The following is a 19524-nucleotide window of genomic DNA, read 5'->3' as shown; positions in this document are numbered from 1 at the left end:
AAGTCAGGTGGTTTGCCTTGAAAAAAGGAGGGGTGAGTGGCTCTGGTTTTTATTGTGGTTAGGGGTGAGGATTCCAGTACAACTGAAAAGGTCAGGGTTGGCATAAACCTGGTCATCTTGAAAGCTGAGACGGTGTGCTTGGGATTTCTTTTTAGCTTGTCCAGATGCAAGGCAAAATGCGGGCAGAGCTTGAAATCCATCGGTGGTCAAACATCCACAATGAGGCCAGGTTCTCTCAGCTCCTCCAGTCATGGGTGGTAGCTCCTCACAGTCACTACCTCCATGATACCTTAGCTTTCTCTTTTTGCCTTTTTACTTAGATAGATCTAGCGAAATATTCTCTGCAAATTTTTTGTTAAAATAACTGACATGGTTTCTGGCTCCTGACTATAACCTGGCTGATAAAAGGTTCAGCCTCTTTGCTCTTCTTAGCTGGCTTAGCATTAACTTAAAAAGAAGGGTGTTTGGTGTGTAAACCTACTCACTACCCAAAAACAGAGCAATGGATGACGAACCATCTTCCATCCACAGGATCCCAGGCTACAGCTTCTGATATCACTTGTTATTTTTAGGCAAGGAGGAATTAAAGGAGACACAGCGTATAACATCCTTTTAAATTAAACTGCAGGTCTTGAAGATTACATGTCAGTACATGGAGAACATCCCCACTCTTTCTAGCTGCTGCCTGGTTTACCGCTGGGGATGTTCCAGACCTGTCGATCCACTCCTTGACTAGGAGTCACTTGTGCTGCCCTCCATTTCTGTAGGCACGGAACCTGAAGCCTTGAGAGAAGGGATGGCCTGCTCTAGGAAACACCACATAAATGGCAGAGCCAGGATTTCTAAAAAACCATGAAATGGCAGAGCCCATGCTTAAAAATACTTTTATTTTGAGATATCTTAAACACACAGTTAGAAAAGAACCCATCACATATCCCATTAAATCAACATGCGGACCCAACTACATCAACATTTTAAAAGAAAGAAAACACAACTGAAACCTCCATGTACCCTCCCTGCTTCCATCAGCAACTCCTGCTCTGGGAAGGCAGAGCATGGCTTTCACACATCATTCTAACACAGGATTTTACACTCTTCATCTCATATAACTTGAATCACAGGAAATATATTATTGTGTAAAACAGTAACACTGGCTACCTTATGCCAACAATGCTTACATGCCCGCCACTATTCTAAGCAGTTTACATGCATTAGTTCATTAACTGTCCCCCTCCCCCATCACCCGGTGAGGTTGGCACTACTATCTCATTTTACAGAACAAGTGAAACACGAGTAAGTTTAAATAATGTGCCCACAGATACACAGTATGTTTAACTTTACATAAATGGTGTGCAGCTTCTCCAGCTTTCTCTGCATCATTTTTGATTCACCTATGTTGAAAGATGTAACTCTAGTTCTTTCATATTCACTTACCAAAAACAACCTGTTCTTCTGCTGATGGAAATTTAGGCTTCTCCTAATCTTGCTATCTACACAGTACTGCAATGAACAGTCATAGACACATCTCCTTCTTCAAATGGAGTTACTTTAGGGTTTATCCAGGAGTAGAATTCTGGGTGGCAGAATATACACAATTTTACCAGATTTTACATATTGCTTGGCACAGCAGTTGTCACAATTTCCATTCCCACAGCAGTGAGTTCCCATGTACCATACACTTACCCACACAAGGGCTTCTAAAAATTAGCCAACTTCATGAGTATAAGATGATCCACATCAATTTACATTTCCTGCACGTTCTTCTCTACACTCACCTCTGCCTGGACTGACAGGTTCTGTCAGCAAGGGTGAGACCAACCACACTGAACACTTGCCTGAAACATCTCCTGATATCCACCCCTCTGTGGAGTCCCAGCCCATCTGGCTCCCACGAGCCCTAATTTCAGTTCCTCCCAGGGAGTGGGAGAATGCGGGGCAGGTTTGGAAGAAGGGGTATGTTCTCCAGGCCAGGCCAGGTGTGAGGTGAGCACGGATGGCCAAGGCAGTCAACTGGGTCCCCTCTGGCTCGGAGACACCAGTGGCTGGGCTCCCAAGTAGCAGGCGTTCTTGTGGGCAGTCTCCAGTCAACATTTCACTCACAAACACCTTCGAAAAGTTCCAATCCTGACTTAGCTAAAATAATGAATTCAGTTCTACATTCCTTCAAAGAGGCAACTTTGTGCAAAATCTACTCTGCCCGGAAAAAAAACACCCAAACCTGGCTTCTGGAGTACTCAGTCTGGCTACAATAATGGGAATAACTTTTGGAAACCCAGACAACACCCAACAGAGCAATATACAGGCACGAGGAGAGGTGGGACCAGAGGAGAATGCCTAGAGGGACAAGGGTCAGGGAAGGCTGGGACTGAAAGAGTGGAGACCTGGGCCAGATCAGACAGGAGCGTGGCACTCCACGTGAAAGGAACAGCCCGAGTCAGGTCAGCCCAGGGGCGTTCAGGGAAGACTAATGAAGTTAAATTCAACACTGATTACGCCAAAATGTTTAGTAGTTAGCTCCAAGTAGTCAGACTTTTCCTTTTAGTGAATCTGTACATACTAATATTTCTATCATAATCATATACTACTTACATGATTATTTTAAAACTCAGACTGCATCAGTACAATCCCAAAATATTAAAGGTTTATACCTCAGTACAGAGGGATTTCTGTTGACTTTTACTTCACTCTTTACATTTTTAAAAATCTGACTTGAATGTTTAAAAATAAATATTTATCATTTTATAAAAATGGCAGTAGAAACACCCCTACTGGGGCAGGAACTCTATGAAGTACCAGGTGGCACAAGGAGCAGGGGGATGAAAAGATGGACAGAAAAGGGGTATTTCTGTGTCTATAGTGTCAACTGACATGGGACCTACAGCTCAGTGAAGCTCTGGTCTAGAGATGAGACTCCTAACCCAGAATCTTAGTAAGTCAAGCCTCCTTTTCACCAATCCCAAGAGCTGGGTAGCAGAGTCAGCCACTCTAATTTTAGATGCCAATGTTCAGTGATTCACCCAAGATCATCCTGCCAAGAAAAGATATAGCAAGCCAGGAACACACACCTGATGACTCTGAGGCCCTTCCCATGACCTTGGGCCCTCAACACGTGAGACTCTGAGTCTGAACTACATTCTGTAATGGTTCAGATTCAGACCATAATCCTCAACTCAAAACTGTCCAAAAGTTCCCCTCTGAGGAAGCCAAGGCCCAGCAAGGACCCATGATGCTCACCTGGCTTGGCCATCTACCTTTCTGGGCTTCTCGCTTCCAGATGGCTCACTTCACTCTGGTTCAGGGGCCTACGGGCCATTCCCTAAGGAGACTACCTCCTGTGAAGGCTCCTGAGTAGGAACAAGGGACCTACGTGGCTTCCTCCATGATCTCCTTTGGGTCCTTGTTCAAATCTGACCTCCTCAGTTGACACCCTCCCTGACCAGCCTATTTAAAATCCCAATCCACCTTCCAACCCAGCATTCCCTCTCACTCTGCTGATTCATTCCATCCACAACACATATCATCACCCCAAATACTATATATATCTCATTTGCTTATTGTCTGTAAAGATCCAAGATGGCAGAGTTTTTTGCTCCAGTCCCCTGCTGGGTCTATGGCCCACACGACAGGGCCTGGCATATGGAAGATGCCTGATGCATTTATTTAGCAGATGGACTGCTGCTGTCCATTCAGACCTGGGGGATGGAGCTGGCGATGGGAGAGCTTCATTCTCCAGATGATCAAGCCCAGGACCCTGTTCTCCTCCACTTGCAGCTGAGACAAACTGTTATGCCCACAGCAAAGACCCAAAGTCAGCTGTGAAGATTGAAGGCACAGCCGGAACTCCCCTGGAGGTATCTGGAGACACTAGTTCTTGCTGCTGCTGGTGCTTTTTAGGTCAAATGGACTAGACACCATTGTAAGTCACACTCAAAGGCAAACTAAGGCTCCAACTGGGCCCTTCCCAGCAGCCACAGCCTACCATGCCATGGACATTCTGTTGAACCATCACGAAGTACAATGGTCTCTCCCTTCAGAGTTACAGAAGAAAATCTGGCTGGGGGGAAACTCCAGGCCATAGTGTGAAGCCCACTCCAAGGGGCCCAAACCTCCTTCTGGAATGCACTGAGGCTCTTCCCCAGCATCTCATTTTTCAGCAGTAGGATGGAGCTACCCTACATTTTTGAATCCTCAGGATTCTCTGCCACAAGCTTCCAAATAAGGATTGGGCACTCTGTGAAGGTCTGCCCCACATCCCCTACCATCAGGGGTTCTCCAGTAGGATAACCAGGACCCCCTCTCCCCAACTATTAGACCACAAGTTAATCTCTAATATGGTTTTTCATATGCCGAGCCAAGTTTGAAGACCACCTAAAGGTCTTCCCACACACTCTGCATTTGAAGGGCCTCTCCCGAGTATGGAATCTCTTGTGGCTGATGAGTTGTGAGCTCTTGCTAAAAGTTTTCCCACATGTGCTACATTTGTGGCACTTTCCCCGAGTGGGTATGTCCTGGAGTCCAGGGAGTTCAGATCTCTGATTACAAGTTTTCTCATCATCTTCAAGAGGATTCTCCTGACCTGATTTTAATTCATGTAACTTTACCCCTGTCTCCTGGCAGGAAGACAGCCCAGCCACACCATTTTCAGACTGGGCTGCTCTGATGTGTTTTCTCTGATGAATGGAGAGGGTATGTTTTCCAATGAAATCTTTCCCACAGCACTGACATTTAAACGGTCTCTCTTTAGTGTGGATTCTCTGATGATTAACAAGGCGATAATTTCTGTCATAAGATTTCCCACACAGGTTACATTTATAGCGCTTCTCTCCACTGTGTATTCCCTCATGATCTAAAAGACTTCTTTTACGTGTAAAGTTTTTCCCACATTCTTGGCACTGAAAAGGTTTTGCACCAGTGAGGACTTGTGACTGAAGATTTAGAGCATCTTCGCTTTCGGAGTACTCATCCAGTTTTCCCAAAGAGTGAGTCCTCTGATGTCGGGAGAGGTTAGAACTCCATCTGAAAGATTTCCCACACTCTTTGCACTTATAAGGCTTCTCTCTGGTGTGAACTCTCTGATGGATGAGGAGGAACGAATGATTGCGGAAGACTTTGCCACACTGGCTGCATTTGTAGGGCTCCTCTGTGGTGGGACTGGTCTGAGGAACTTGGAACGCTCTATCATGACTAAACGAGGGTGCGTCCTCAGGTTTTCTTTTGGTGGCATGCTGCCTCTTATGAACAATGTAGGCCGACCTGTGAGGAAACTCTTCTGCACATTCGTGGCATCGGTATGGTTTCTCGCCTGTGTGAATTCTCTGATGATTGATGAGAGTCTTCTTTCTAATGAAAGTTTTCCCACACTGCTGACACACAAGAGCTTTTTCCATGGTGGGGGCGCTCTGGGGCTGGCTGGAGTTGGAGGTCTGCCTCAACTCTTCTCTACATTTGTCCAGGTCATAGAACTTCTCTTCCTGGTGCAGTCTCATGTGACGAGTGAAGTTGGACCTCCACCTAAATGTTTTCCTGCATTTGGGACATTTATAGGGTTTCTCCTGGGTGTGAATCCTTTGATGTTCAAGAATGTATGATTTACAGTGGAAGGATTTCCTACACTGGCTGCAGTCAAAGAGTCTCTCCCCACTTTGGTCTCTCAAATGATGATCAAAATCTGAAACACAGGTCAGAGCTTCTTCATCCTGAGTAGATTCAAGATATTTCTGCTTAGCATGGGTTTCCTGGTGCAGGCGGTAGACAGACATGCGACGGAAGGCTTTGTCACATAAACTGCACTTATACGGTTTCAGTCTGGTGTGAATTTTCTCATGTCGCACCCGGTTCGAGCTCCACCTGAAGGCTTTCCCACATGCCCTGCATTTAAAAGGCTTCTCTTGAGTGTGGAGTCTCTGATGACATACAAGGTGGGAGCTACGACTGAAGGTCCTCCCGCAGTCGCTGCACTTATACAGCGTCCCCGCCACGTGAAGATTCTGCCCGTGTTGGTGATGGGAACTAAGGCTGAAGTCCTTCCCATGCGCATCCTTGGCCTTGCCTTTCAGTCCAGCATGAATTCTCTGATGTAGGCTGAACCCACCCATCATGCGTCTGAGCCCTTTCCCATACTCCTTATAGTCATAGTGGTAGGAACTTCCCCTGAAGTGTTTGCCATAGCCATGTTTAAGGGACTGCTTTCTTCTGGGTCCTCTTAAATACGTAATATGTCTTAGATGAAGACTATTACTTCTTCCTGAATCTTCGCAGTCTTTCCCTGCCCCATGGCTGGAATTGGTCTCTTCTTTCTTAACTCTCACTTGTGTGGGGTTTCCACATCGTTCCTTTAACCCACTCTTCTGTGCAATGGATTCTCTGAGCCCTGGTCCCTCAGAAACAGTCGCTGCACCATGACATCCTGATGGCATGGCTAAGGTTACTGCTTCTTCCAAAGGTTCAGGTTTTAAGATGAACTTGTCTGTTTTCACATGGAGCTCATCTCCTGACACAAATAAAACATAAGAGAATGTACTATTCTTGGGAGTGCCCTGGTTGCCCAGTGGTTAGAATTCCAGGCTTTCACTGCCATGGCCCACGTTCAATCCCTGGTAAGGGGACTGAGATCCCATAAGCCACTAGGTGTGGTTTAAAAAAAAAGGTGGGGGCGGAGGGGGGGGGACTAAAGAATGTTCTCTTTTCCCATACTTGGAAATACAGAAAGCACCAAGGGACCAAAAAATGTCATGAACTTAGGTGGTGAGGCTTTTGCCTGACTGCCAGTAGCTTTACAAAAACAGTCAGGGATAAGGCAAAACATGGAGGGGTATTCCAGATGACAGAAAGGGGAGAGCAGAAGCAAGATGGGTACACCAGCTGGCCACATGCAGGGATCAAATCCAGGGGAAAACCGAAAGGGTTGAGAAGGGAGTGTTAAACAGCAAGAGAGGGGAGAGGAAGCATGACACGCACACATGACAGGAAGGTCCTCAAGAGCTGAGAGGAAGGGCTTGAGGAGAGCTGGCTGCAAGGGCTGCAAGCTGACCACAGGGGAAGGACCAAGCAAAGAACAGCAGCAAAAGTGGGATGAGGGGGTGCCAGGAGCAGGAAGGGCAGAGCAGTACAGGGCTGAGGAGGAGCATCAGTGAATGGACAAGATGACAGTGATGCTGTCCTGTGGGCAAGAGCTGCTCCTGAGAGGGCTTCTGGGTGAGGGGAAAGGCTGAAAACCAACATCTAAGAGGCCACTCTGGAGGGGAGAAGCCCAAGCACCCAACATTTATTAGCAACACTGCTAAGGCTCTTCCTTCTAGCAAACAACAGAAAGAGTCTCCCACGATTTTCGTAGTGTAAAAGACCTTAAGAAACAGAAGAGCAGATGTGAAAGGAGCAAGACTTGGTCATTTCTCTGGAACTCACCTGCAGGGGCAGCACCTGGATTCCCCTTAAACTGAACTCCCTGGACATTCAGGCCCCATGGCTCCCTTGCCTCCAGCCAGGAGATGAGAGCAGGTTTGGTGAATGGCCCCACTGCAGAAGAGAAAAGAAGGGGATGTGACTGGACAGTAGATGAACCAGGCAGAACTACTCTCCAGGACCCTCTCAGGACTGAGCTCCTGATAGGGAGGAGGGGAAGCCCAGGACGCCAGTGGAGAAAGTCAGGGCAGGATGCCCAGACAGGGATTTCTTTCTGACAGTTCTGAGCAGAGACAAGATAGTTCAGTTCAGTTCAGTCACTCAGTCATGTCTGACCCTTTGCGAACCCATGAACCGCAGCACGCCAGGCCTCCCTGTCCATCACCAATTCCCGGAGTTTATCCAAACTCATGTCCACTGAGTTGGTGATGCCATCCAACCATCTCATCCTCTGTCATCCCCTTCTCCTCCTGCCCTCAATCTTTCCAAGCATCAGGGTCATTTCAAATGAGTCAGCTCTTCACGTCAGGTGGCCAAAGTATTGGAGTTTCAGCTTCAACATCAGTCCTTCCAATGAACACCCAGGATTGATCTCCTTTAGGATGGACTGGTTGGACCTCCTTGCAGTCCAAGGGACTCTCAAGAGGCTTCTGCAACACCACAGTTGAAAGTCATCAATTCTTCGGCGCTCAGCTTTCTTTATAGTCCAACTCTCACATCCACACATGACTACTGGAAAAACAATACCCTTGACTAGACGGACCTTTGTCAACAAAGAAATGTCTCTGCTTTTTAATACGCTATCTAGGTTGGTCATAACTTTCCTTCCAAGGAGTAAGCGTCTTTTAATTTCATGGCTGCAATCACCATCTACAGTGATTTTGGACCCCCAAAAAACAAAACTCAGCCACTGATTCCACTGTTTCCCCATCTATTTGCCATGAAGTGATGGGACCGGATGCAATAATGTTAGTTTTCTGAATGCTGAGCTTTAAGCCAACTTTTTCACTCTCTTCTTTCACTTTCATCAAGAGGCTCTTTAGTTCTTCACTTTCTGCCATAAGGGTGGTGTCATCTGCATATCTGAGGTTACTGAGATTTCTCCCGGCAATCTTGATTCCAGCTTGTGCTTCTTCCAGCCCAGCGTTTCTCATGATGTACTCTGCATAGAAGTTAAATAAGCAGGGTGATAATATACAGCCTTGATGTACTCCTTTTCCTATTTGGAACCAATCTGTTGTTCCATGTCCAGTTCTAACTGTTGCTTCCTGACCTGCATACAGGTTTCTCAAGAGGCAAGTCAGGTGGTCTGGTATTCCCATCTCTTTCAGAATTTTCCACAGTTTATTGTGATCCACATGGTCAAAGTCTTTGGCATAGTCAATAAAGCAGAAATAGATGTTTTTCTGGAACTCTCTTGCTTTTTCAATGATCCAGCAGATGTTGGCAATTTGATCTCTGGTTCCTCTGCCTTTTCCAAAACCAGCTTGAGATGAGATAAGGCACAGACAAAAGGACTGCTAGGATTCTCCAGAACCAAGTGACAACAAGTGACAACTCAATCAGATAAATCAGCTAACTTTTTTTTGAGGCCTGAATAAACCAGGAACTTGACACATACGACTTTTAATTTTTTACAGTATCTCAGCAGGACAGGCAATATATCCCCATTTTTAAGGAGGAAGACTGAAGTAATGGATTAAGTGATTTGGTTAGTAGTGACACAGACAGGACCCAGACTCAGGTCAGGACCCCTTCCTGGCACCACAATGAGAACTATGGAGGCAGAACTAGAGGCAGGCGGAAGATGGTGACAGTGACACCTTACCCACAGAAGCCATGTTTCCATAATTCTCTAGCATCACATCCCTGTACAGGTTCCTCTGAGAAGCGTCCAGCAATCCCCACTCATCCTGGGAGAAGGTCACCTCCACATCCTTGAAAGTCATAGTCCCCTGGAAAAAACACAGTCCGATGCCTGAGAACCACTCCACAGCTCCCAGCTTTTAGAGTGGGGAAGTGGGGCTGGCTCTGAGTACAGGATGGATCTGGTCAAGGTGAAAGGGAAGGTAATCACCCAGCACAAGAGCTCTGGGCTCCAGGGGGAGAATCTGGTCTCTGGGATGTGAGGTCACTGGACAGAAAGACCCAGGACAAGGGAGAGCTGCAGCTACCCCATTAGGCAGCAACAGTGGGACAGCAGGAAGGCTCAAAGGTCCTGTGGCTCACCTGAGGCTGGGCTGTCACCTGGTTGTCTGCGCATCCCTCCTTCGAGCAAAGGGCAGGCACCTGTGCAGCAGGAGGATCTAAAGAAGAAAGAGCTGTGAGAAAGGGCAGCCCGGTTCCAGCGTCCCACTGAGAAGCCCACTCTTCCCCCCACATAGAGGACTCCTGGGCCCCGCAAGCAGGTATGGGCTGTTTTAAATGCCCATTTCAAATTTCCCCCATGTCTGCTGGGGTCAGGGAGCAGGGGGTGCAATGGGAGGAAAAGTCAGGTACACGTGGGTCACAGAAGGATAAAAAGGACACAGAGCTCAAGGCCAGGACAGAAGGGATTCTAGTGAGAGGACAGAGGGTGGAAAGACGGTATCATAGGAGGTTCGGGAAGTGTGGCACAAGCTGGGATCTTAGAGCCGGGCAGCAAGTACCGGGTTGCCCAGCCAGGAAGTCACGCACTCCTATTTCATAGGGAGGCTGCAGGTGGTCCCCCAGAGCCGAGCCGCTCCTGAGAGGTGAAGCAGGGGGCCATATCTGTGCGGCTCGCAGGGCTCCTGTGCCCATCCAATGCACATCTGGGCTCTGGGCAGGGGCTGGGTCCTGGCAAGAAGAAAATGTTGTGAGAGGATCCCTGTAGGAATCAGAAAGCACACGCAGAGAACAGGCCACCCGGCTGATCTCTAAAAGGCAGAGGCCCAGGAAACGGTGAGCTGGGCCCTTTATTACCTACAGGCAGAACAGAAAGGAGGACCAGAAAGCCCAGGAAGGATCCCCCTCACCCCTCCACCTCCCTGGGCTCTAATAAGGGCCATGCAGAGACAGGTAGAGCCGGATTCTCACTCGACACAGGAAAGCGCCTGGTTGGTCAGTGACAGTACTGCTGTTCCAACCTTGGGTGCTACAGTGATACCTGCCCCCTAGCCCTCAGCCCCACCCCTGGCCTGGAACTTAGAAATGAGAGAAGAGATTCCTCCCTGAGAGGTAAACTGATAATGGTTGACAGCAGAGATGCAGCCGGATAATATCTACCAAGTGTCAGACACTGCTCTAGGTAATACTATGCCAAGTGACCTCAAAAAGGCAGCAAGACTCCCAGACTGTAAACCTGAGTGAAAGAATAATACCACTGGAGCAGCAATGCTAACTGTGAGTGCCAGCTATAGACGCACACAAGAAAAGGTCTCAGGAGCAAAAAAAATGGGCAGTGCCCACACAAGCCGAGACCTGGAGACGCAGCCTTTGTGCTGGGACTTCAAAAGTCCTGGTCTCTGGAAGTAAGGCTACTCCTGACACAGAAGTGAGCATAGGAAGCTGCAGTCAATGAACTTTAGGTTTTTCTGGTCCTGTGGCCAAAACATTCTCTGCACTGATTTGGATGGATCTTAACCTGAGGCCATTAAATATCTAAGACACAGCTAGAGCCTGAAGAGGATACAGCCATCACAGCAATTTATCTCCTATTCCTCCCAAATCCCACCAAAGGGAAAATAAAGCAAGAACAGCACAAATGACTTTAAGGACAAACTCTCGGGCACCAGTTTCTCACGTTTTGGTAAGTCGGATAAACTATAAGGGGATTCTGTAATTTCATATGCATCTTGACTATTTCTGCTCATTTTTTAGAATTTGGTAGGCTTTTTACCAGCCTGTTTTCTGTTTTCAAATTCCTAACTAACTTTCAACCAGATAACCCCTTTCTGCTCATTTGACTATGTTTTCATCGATTTTTAAACCACACACTTTGTCCTACCTGATTTGAATATACTCGAGCCACAATTTTGTACCTACTGTGTACCTTATTTGCTTTAAAAGTTATCTTTAGGTCATTTTGAACATCTCATTGTTTTTGGTAAAAATTATAAATGTTCTTTCAGATTTTAAAAAATAGTACCCAATACTGAGCAAAGAGGTTTTCTCTTTTAACATCTGTTACCATATACTGCTGGTAGACCATGTCAGAGACCACATTCAGAGGATTTATTGATCCAATTTTTATTTTACTTTTAGGGGAAAAGTGTCTTAAACTTTTGTTTCATAAATCTTAAACATAACCTTCATTTATGCATGAATGAATCATATATGAAGAATTACACACATTATATAAAAATTTTTAAAAGCCTACAAAAATGATAAAATACTCCTTAAACACAAAAACCTCAAAGGTAGGAGAAGCACCGAGAGGCGGGCCTGTGTGGGGCAGAGGAGCTCATGGGTGCACTTGAACTGATCCGCTGCTCCGCCGCCAGCCCCGGGACTGTCAGCTCTGTCCCCCAGCACCAAGCGCAGGACGGGCCCATGGCAGGCACTCAAGGATACTCCTAGCCCCAGGCTGCCCCTCACCATTCATCTATCCCATCTCCCCCGCACAGAACAAATCTTCAAAAGTTTACTGAGAAAGAGATAAGATGACACATGTATACTGCTCTTCTAGGTCTCATCAATATGTATTTAGAAACCAAGGATCCTGACACTAACTTTCCTACTTCTGAGCAAGAGATAACCTCCACTTTACACATGGGTAGCAAGTCAAGTTAGGTATGTGGAGATACACTTTGTGTAAGTCAATGTGTCCAAAACCTCATTACTGTTATTTTGGATACTTGCAGACCCTCTTCTTCCTGGAGCTTATATTCCCCTGCGAAGGAGGAAGGAGCTGCCTGCTAAACGGTCCTTGGCTGTGGGTCCAGTTCTTTTCTGTTCCGGTGCCATGGAATGAGCAGGGAAGGCTTCCCGTGAACTCCTCCGTGGTGAGGGTTCAGAAGTCCAGCCCCTCCCCCCACAATTGGACTCACTGGCAGAGTTCACTGGGCGCCGCACACTGTCTCACACTCACCCTCCACGGTGTCTCATCAAAGTCCCTCTGAAGCTCTTCCAGCAAGGCCACAGCCTCCCCACCACTCTCAGGGTGATGCAGCTGCACCCAGGTCCGGAGCTCCTCTGGCAGGATGCTCAGAAACTGCTCCAGCACCAGCAGCTCGAGGATCTGGGCCTTTGAGAGAACATCTGGCCTCAGCCACCAGCGGCATAGCTCCCGGAGCCGGCTCAGGGTCTCCAGAGGCCCAGAAGACTCGTGGTAGCGAAGCTGCCTGAAGAGCTGGCGGAACAGCTCCTGGCCAGGACGGTTGAGTGTCTGTGGTCTGGCAGCCGGCACTGAAGTGTAGCTTTCATCCTCTTCTTCCTTCTTTACCATCTGAAGGCGTCCTCGCTCCCTGGAAGCTTTGGCCTGAGCTGGATGGACAGCGTACCACCTGCCTGGAGGCATCACTCCTGTTCAAGGTCTTCCCAGCAGAGTGCTACCAAGTCTGCATTAGTTGTGGCTATCACTGCTGGGCCCTTAGGAGTATCTTTTCAGCACCGCTGGGGACAACGCCATTTGCTGGGACATCAGAAGTCACTGGCGAGAGACTGAAATAATCACTGTTACCATTCAGGAAAGATGTGAGAAGGAAGGTGCAAGCAGATGCTGTTAGATCATCTTTGGATTTATGAGAAAAGGGCCTATGAACATTTGCATAGTGGAGCCTGTCAAGATCAAGCATACCAGGAAAAGGGATATTTGTGGTTACCAAAGGCAGGGGCGGGGACCACTGGATGAAGGCAATCAAAGGTACAAACTTTCACTTATGAGACAAACAAGTACTAGGGATATAATGTACAACATGATAAATATAAATAACCCTGTTGTACATTATATATAAAAATTGCTAGGAAGATGAAAATCCTAAGAATTTTCATCACAAGAAAAAAAACTTTTCTATTTCTTTAATTTTCTATCTAAATGAGATGATGAATGTGTACTCAACTTATTGTGACAATCATTTCATGATGTACCTCTGTCAAATCATTATGTTGTCCACCTTAAACTTATAGAGTGCTGTATGTCAATTATATTCCAATAAAACTGGAAGAAAAAAATTTTTTCTTTAAAAAAACAATGGCTGTTTCTACATAATAGAAATGAACAAACCGAAAACAAAATTAAAGAAAACAATTCCATTCACAATTACATGAAAAAGAATAAAATACTTAGAAATAAATTTAACAAAAGAACAAAACTTATACTCTGAAAACAACGAAACACTGCTAGAAGAAATTAAAGGTTTAAATACATGAAAAGACATCCTGTGTTCATGGATCAACACAAAGCACTATTAAGATGACAGCATCACCGACTCAATGGACTTGAGTTTGAGTAAGCTCCGGGAGTTGGTGCCTGGCATACTGCAGTCCATTGGGTTGCAAAGAGTCAGACATGACTGAGCAACTGAACTGAACTGTCCAAATTAATCTATAGATTCCAAAACATCCCTATCAGAATCCCAGCTGGCTTCCTTATAGAAACTGAAAAGCTAATCCTAACATATGGAGACTCAAGAGACCCACACAATACACAACACAGTCTTGAAAAAGATTAAGTTGGGAACTTCCCTGGTAGTCCAGTGGTTAAGAATTGGCCTGCCAATGCAGAGGGCACGGGTTCCATCTCGGGTCTGGGAAGATCCCAAATGCCTCGGGACAACGAAGCCCATGTACCACAGCTACTGAGCCCATGTATCACAACTACTGAAGCCAGCACCGCCCAGAGCCCATGTTCCACAACCACAGAAGCCGCTGCGAAGGAGGAATCCGAGCACTGCAACTAGAAAGTGGCCCCCACTCGCCACAACTAGAGAAAGCCTGTGTGCAGCAATGAAGACCCAGCACAGCCATCAATGAATAAAAACTTAAAAAGAAAACAAAAACACTAATTTAAAAAGATAAATACACCCCAATCCTCATACCAGCATTATAAAAATAGCCAAGGCATGGAAGCAATCCAAGTCCATTAACAGATGACTGGATAAAGAAGATGTAGAGTATGATTCAACCTAAAAAAGAATGAAATTTTGCCATCTGCAACATGGTTGGACCTGGAGGGCATTATGCTTAGTGAAATAAATCAGAAAAAATACTGTATGTTATCACGTAAATATGGAGTCTAAAAAATATGGGCTCTAGAAAATTAAAATATAATATAGAATCTAAAAAATGAAACAAACAAATGAATTAACCAAACAGAAACAGAACAAACTAGTGGTTACCAACTGGGAGAGGGAGGGGTGGAGGGGCAAGATAAAGGTAGAGGATTAAGAGATATGAACTACTATATATAAAATAAGCTACAAGCATATATTGCCCAGCACAGGGACTACAGCAATATTTTATAATAGCTTTGAGTGAGAATAATCTATTTAAAAAATCGAATCACTAAAAATAAAGAGAGTAAGTTGGGAGATTCAAATGACAAATTTCATTACCTTCTTTATAAAAAAAGGCTTCCCAAGTGGCTCAGTGGTGAAGAATCCGCCTGCCAAAGCAAGAGACGTAGGAGACATGAGTTTGATCCCTAGGTTGGGAAGATTCCCTGGAGGAGGAAACAGCAACTCATTCCAGTATTCTTGCCTCAAAAATCCCATGAATAGAGGAATGTGGCAGTCCATGGCGTCACAGAGAGTCGGACACCACTTAGCAACTGAGCACATACTTTATAAAAAAGCATCAAGACACCGTGGTACCGGCATAATGACAGACATATAGATCAATGAAAAATAACTAAGAGTCCAAAACTAACCCATATATCTATGGTCTATTTAGTTTTAACAAGTGTACCAAGACCACTCAAATGGGGTAAGAATAGTCTTCTCAATAAATGGTACTTGGACAACTATATATCTACATGAATGGAATAAAGTTGGATAAGATGGTATACCAAAGTTAACTCAAAATGGATCAAAGACCTAAACATCAGATGCTAAAACTATAATATTCTTATCATAAACTCTTAAGTGCAATATTTTGTGACAACAGATTAGTCAATAGATTCTACCACATGCAAAAAAAGAAACGAAAAAATAAGATAAATTGGACTTCATCTGAATTTAAAATTCTTGTGTTTCAAAGGGCACATGAAGAAAGTGAAAGGCCAATCCACAGAGAGGGAAAAAAATGTGTAAATCATATATCTCATAAGGGACTTGTCACTAGAAAAAATAAATAACTTACAATTCAATAATAAAAAGACAACAGAAGTAAAACTGGACAAAGCATCTTTTCTCCAAAGAAAATATAAAGATGGCTGAAAAACACAAAGGATACTCAACAACAATAGTCATCAGAGAAAAACAAATCAATACCACAATAAAACACCACTTCACATCCACTAGGATGGCTAGAATCAAAACGTCAGAAAACAATATACGCTGGTAGGGACGTGAAGACAGATACTGGAACGCTCATACACTGCTGGTGGGAATGTAAACTGTGCAACTACACTGGAAAATAGTCTCATCATTAAGCTAAACATCCAGTTACTATTAATACTGGCAACTCCATTCCTAAATAGACAGATACAACTGTCCTTCAGTATTCACAGGGGATTCACACAAAAAAACAAAATTCTAACTAAAGACTTAACTTCAAAAACAAATATAAAAAAGTAATAAGAATCCTAGGGTAACCAAGGACTTATTAAAAATCAAAGGAAATAGGTGACATATGACTAGATCTCTGTATTTTAACACCCTTGCTCAAAAAAAAGAAAAAAGAACAAAAGCACAAACCAATGGAAAGACGTGAAAAGGTAAACTGCCACCAGGAAAGGTAGTTTGAAAGTCTGCAGTAGACCTAAAATGTCATGTTACTTACGACCCTGAAAAGTCACTTCTAGGAAGCTCCCTGGAAAAGCACTGTACAGGTATTCAGGCATTTGCATACTAGAGTACTCTCTGTAACAACATAATATTGGAAATGACCTATTTGTCCATCAATACAACTAAATAAAAGTGCAGCAATTTACAGACTGAAACACCATACAATAATTTAAAAGACTGTACTAGACCCTTAAGCAATAATACAATTGTTTCACTGTTGACTGGGTGGTCAGGCTGTGCAGCTAAGGTTAAAAAGCAGATAAGTGCCAACCACAGAAGAGACCAGAGCATAATTTTAAGTTGCTGCGAACAGACAAAACACACAGTAGGCTCTAGTGACACAGTTTACTTAAAGCAAGAGAAGAAAACATGCGCTTCCCTGATAGCTCAGCTGGTAAATTATCCGCCTGCAATGCGGGAGACCCCAGTTCAGTTCCTGGATCAGGAAGATGCCCTAGATAAAGGATAGGCTACCCACTCAAGTATTCTTGGGCTCCCCTTGTGGCTCAGCTGGTAAAGATTCTGCCTGCAATATGGGAGACCTGGGTTCGATCCCTGGGTTGGGAAGATCCCCTGGAGAAGGGAAAGGCTCCCCACTCTAGTATTCTGGCATGGAGAATTCCATGGACAGTCCATGGGGGTCACAAAGAGTTGTACATGACTGAGCGACTTTCACTTCACTTCACTTCATAATAGAGTAGGACCTTGACCCCTCTTCTGAAATACAGAAAGCAGGGTGAGCATGGGGGGCCACTGACACATGCACTTAAGAAGAAAAGAGAGGTATAAACACCAAACCAGGAAAGACAGTCCCTCAAAAGGCTGGAAGTACAGCAGAGGCTGTGAGGATTCAATTTCTTTGCAAGAATATGTCCTCAGCCAGAGGCTAGTATTACAGTGCTATGCAAGAGAGAAGTTGCACCTAAATTTGCTGTTTTTCCCGACAAACATAGAAAACATAAACTAAGTTAAAAAGAACACCCTAGATGTAGCTGGAGGAAAAAACCTTAAATTCTATTTACATATAAGTATGTCTAGGTCAGGGGCAGCAGCCGGGAGGAGCAACCCCACGTCCAAGGAGTGGGCGCAGGAGGGCCGAAAGGAGCTACTCCACGTTCACGATCAGGAGGGGTGGCCGTGAGGGTATAACCCTCGTCCAAGGTAAGGAGCAGCGGCTGCGCTTTGCTGGAGCAGCCCTGAAGAGATACCCCACGTTCAAGGTAAGAGAAACCCAAGTAAGACGGTAGGTGTTGCGAGAGGGCATCAGAGGGCAGACACACTGAAACCATAATCACAGAAAACTAAACAATCTGATCACACAGATCACAGCCTTGTCTAACTCAATGAAACTAAGCCATGCCGTGTGGGGCCACCTAAGAAGGGCGGGTCATGGTGGAGAGGTCTGACAGAATGTGGTCCACTGGAGAAGGGAAAGGCACACCACTTCAGTATTCTTGCCTTGAGAACCCCATGAACAGTATGACAAGGTAAAATGATAGGATACTGAAAAATGAACTCCCCGGGTCAGTAGGTACCCAATATGCTACTGGAGATCAGTGGAGAAATAACTCCAGAAAGAATGAAGAGATGAAGCCAAAGCAAAGGCAATACCCAGTTGTGGATGTGGCCGGTGATAGAAGCAAGGTCTGATGCTGTAAAGAGCAATATTGCAGAAGAACCTGGAATGTCAGGTCCATGAATCAAGGCAAACCGGAAGTGGTCAAACAGGAGATGGCAAGAGTGAACGTCAACATTCTAGGAATCAGAGAACTAAAATGGACTGGAATGGGTGAATTTAACTCAGATGACCATTATATCTACTACTGTGGGCAGGAATCCCTTAGAAGAAATGGAGTAGCCATCATATCCAACAAGAGAGTCCGAAATGCAATACTTGGATGCAATCTCAAAAACGACAGAATGATCTCTGTTCGTTTCTAAGGCAAACAATTCAATATCACGGTAATTCAAGCCTATGCCCCAACCAGTAACACTGAAGAAGCTGAAGTTGAATGGTTCTATGAAGACCTATAAGATCTTTTGGAACTAACACCCAAAAAGATACTCTTTTCATTATAGGGGACTGGAATGCAAAAGTAGGAAGTCAAGAAACACCTGGAGTAACAGGCAAATTTGGCCTTGGAGTACAAGAAGAGGCAGGGCAAAGGCTAATAGAGTTTTGCCAAGAGAATGCACTGGTCATAGCAAACACCCTCTTCCAACAACACAAGAGAAGAGTCTACACATGAACATCACCAGATGGTCAACACCAAAATCAGACTGATTATGTTCTTTGCAGCCAAAGATGGAGAAGCTCTATACAGTCAGCAAAAACAAGACCGGGAGCTGACTGTGGCTCAGACCATGAACTCCTTATTGCCAAATTCAGACTTAAATTGAAGAAAGTAGGGAAAACCACTAGACCATTCAGGTATGACCTAAATCAAATCCCTTATGATTATACAGTGGAAGTGAGAAATAGATTTAAGGGACTAGATCTGATAGACAGTTGCCTGAAGAACTATGGACGGAGGTTCATGACATTGTACAGGAAACAGGGATCAAGACCATCCCCATGGAAAAGAAATGCAAAATGGCGGTCTGCTGAGGCCTTACAAATAGCTGTGAAAAAAAGAGAAGTGAAAAGCAAAGGAGAAAAGGAAAGATTTAAGCATCTGAATGCAGAGTTCCAAAGAATAGCAAGAAGAGATAAGATAAGAGATAAGATAAGCCTTCCTCAGTGGTCAATGCATAGAAATTGAGGAAAACAACAGAATGGGAAAGACTAGAGATCTCTTCAACAAAATTAGAGATACCAAGGGAACATTTCATGCAAAGATGGGCTTGATAAAGGACAGAAATGGTATGGACCTAACAGAAGCAGAAGATATTAAGAAGAGGTGGCAAGAATACACAGGAGAACTGTACAAAAAAGAGCTTCACGACCAAGATAATCACGATGGTGTGATCACTCACCTAGAGCCAGACATCCTGGAATGTGAAGTCAAGTGGGCCTTAGAAAGCATCACTACGAACAAAGCTAGTGGAGGTGATGGAATTCCAGTTGAGCTATTCCAAATCCTGAAAGATGATGCTGTGAAAGTGCTGCACTCAATATGCCAGCAAATTTGGAAAACTCAGCAGTGGCCACAGGACTGGAAAAGGTCAGTTTTCATCCCAATCCCGAAGAAAGGCAATGCCAAAGAATGCTCAAACT

The 19524-nt window shown here is 45.0% G+C and overlaps 1 protein-coding gene across 4 annotated transcripts in view; it reads right to left on the bottom strand.

Moving 5' to 3' along the window:
- Nucleotides 1-867: 867 nt before the first annotated feature.
- The window catches only part of ZNF445 (zinc finger protein 445), a 59726-nt gene continuing 41069 nt past the window's right edge, over nucleotides 868-19524 (bottom strand). For 3 of the 4 annotated variants that reach the window (XM_027523631.1, XM_027523630.1, XM_027523628.1), the window contains exons 2-7: nucleotides 12452-13023; nucleotides 10050-10218; nucleotides 9631-9707; nucleotides 9230-9356; nucleotides 7405-7515; nucleotides 868-6490 (exon numbers count right to left, since the gene is read on the bottom strand). In XM_027523631.1, the coding sequence (XP_027379432.1) occupies nucleotides 4320-6490; nucleotides 7405-7515; nucleotides 9230-9356; nucleotides 9631-9707; nucleotides 10050-10218; nucleotides 12452-12880 (3084 nt within the window). In that variant the 5' untranslated portion in view covers nucleotides 12881-13023 and the 3' untranslated portion in view covers nucleotides 868-4319. Of the gene's footprint in view, nucleotides 6491-7404; nucleotides 7516-9229; nucleotides 9357-9630; nucleotides 9708-10049; nucleotides 10219-12451; nucleotides 13024-14915; nucleotides 14966-19524 lie in introns of all 4 variants that reach the window. The other variant, XM_027523629.1, reaches the window with a different exon arrangement.

Source organism: Bos indicus x Bos taurus, chromosome 22, assembly GCF_003369695.1.
Source record: "Bos indicus x Bos taurus breed Angus x Brahman F1 hybrid chromosome 22, Bos_hybrid_MaternalHap_v2.0, whole genome shotgun sequence".
NCBI classification, from domain to species: Eukaryota; Metazoa; Chordata; class Mammalia; order Artiodactyla; family Bovidae; genus Bos; species Bos indicus x Bos taurus.
This window is presented reverse-complemented; position numbering and strand designations above follow the sequence as displayed.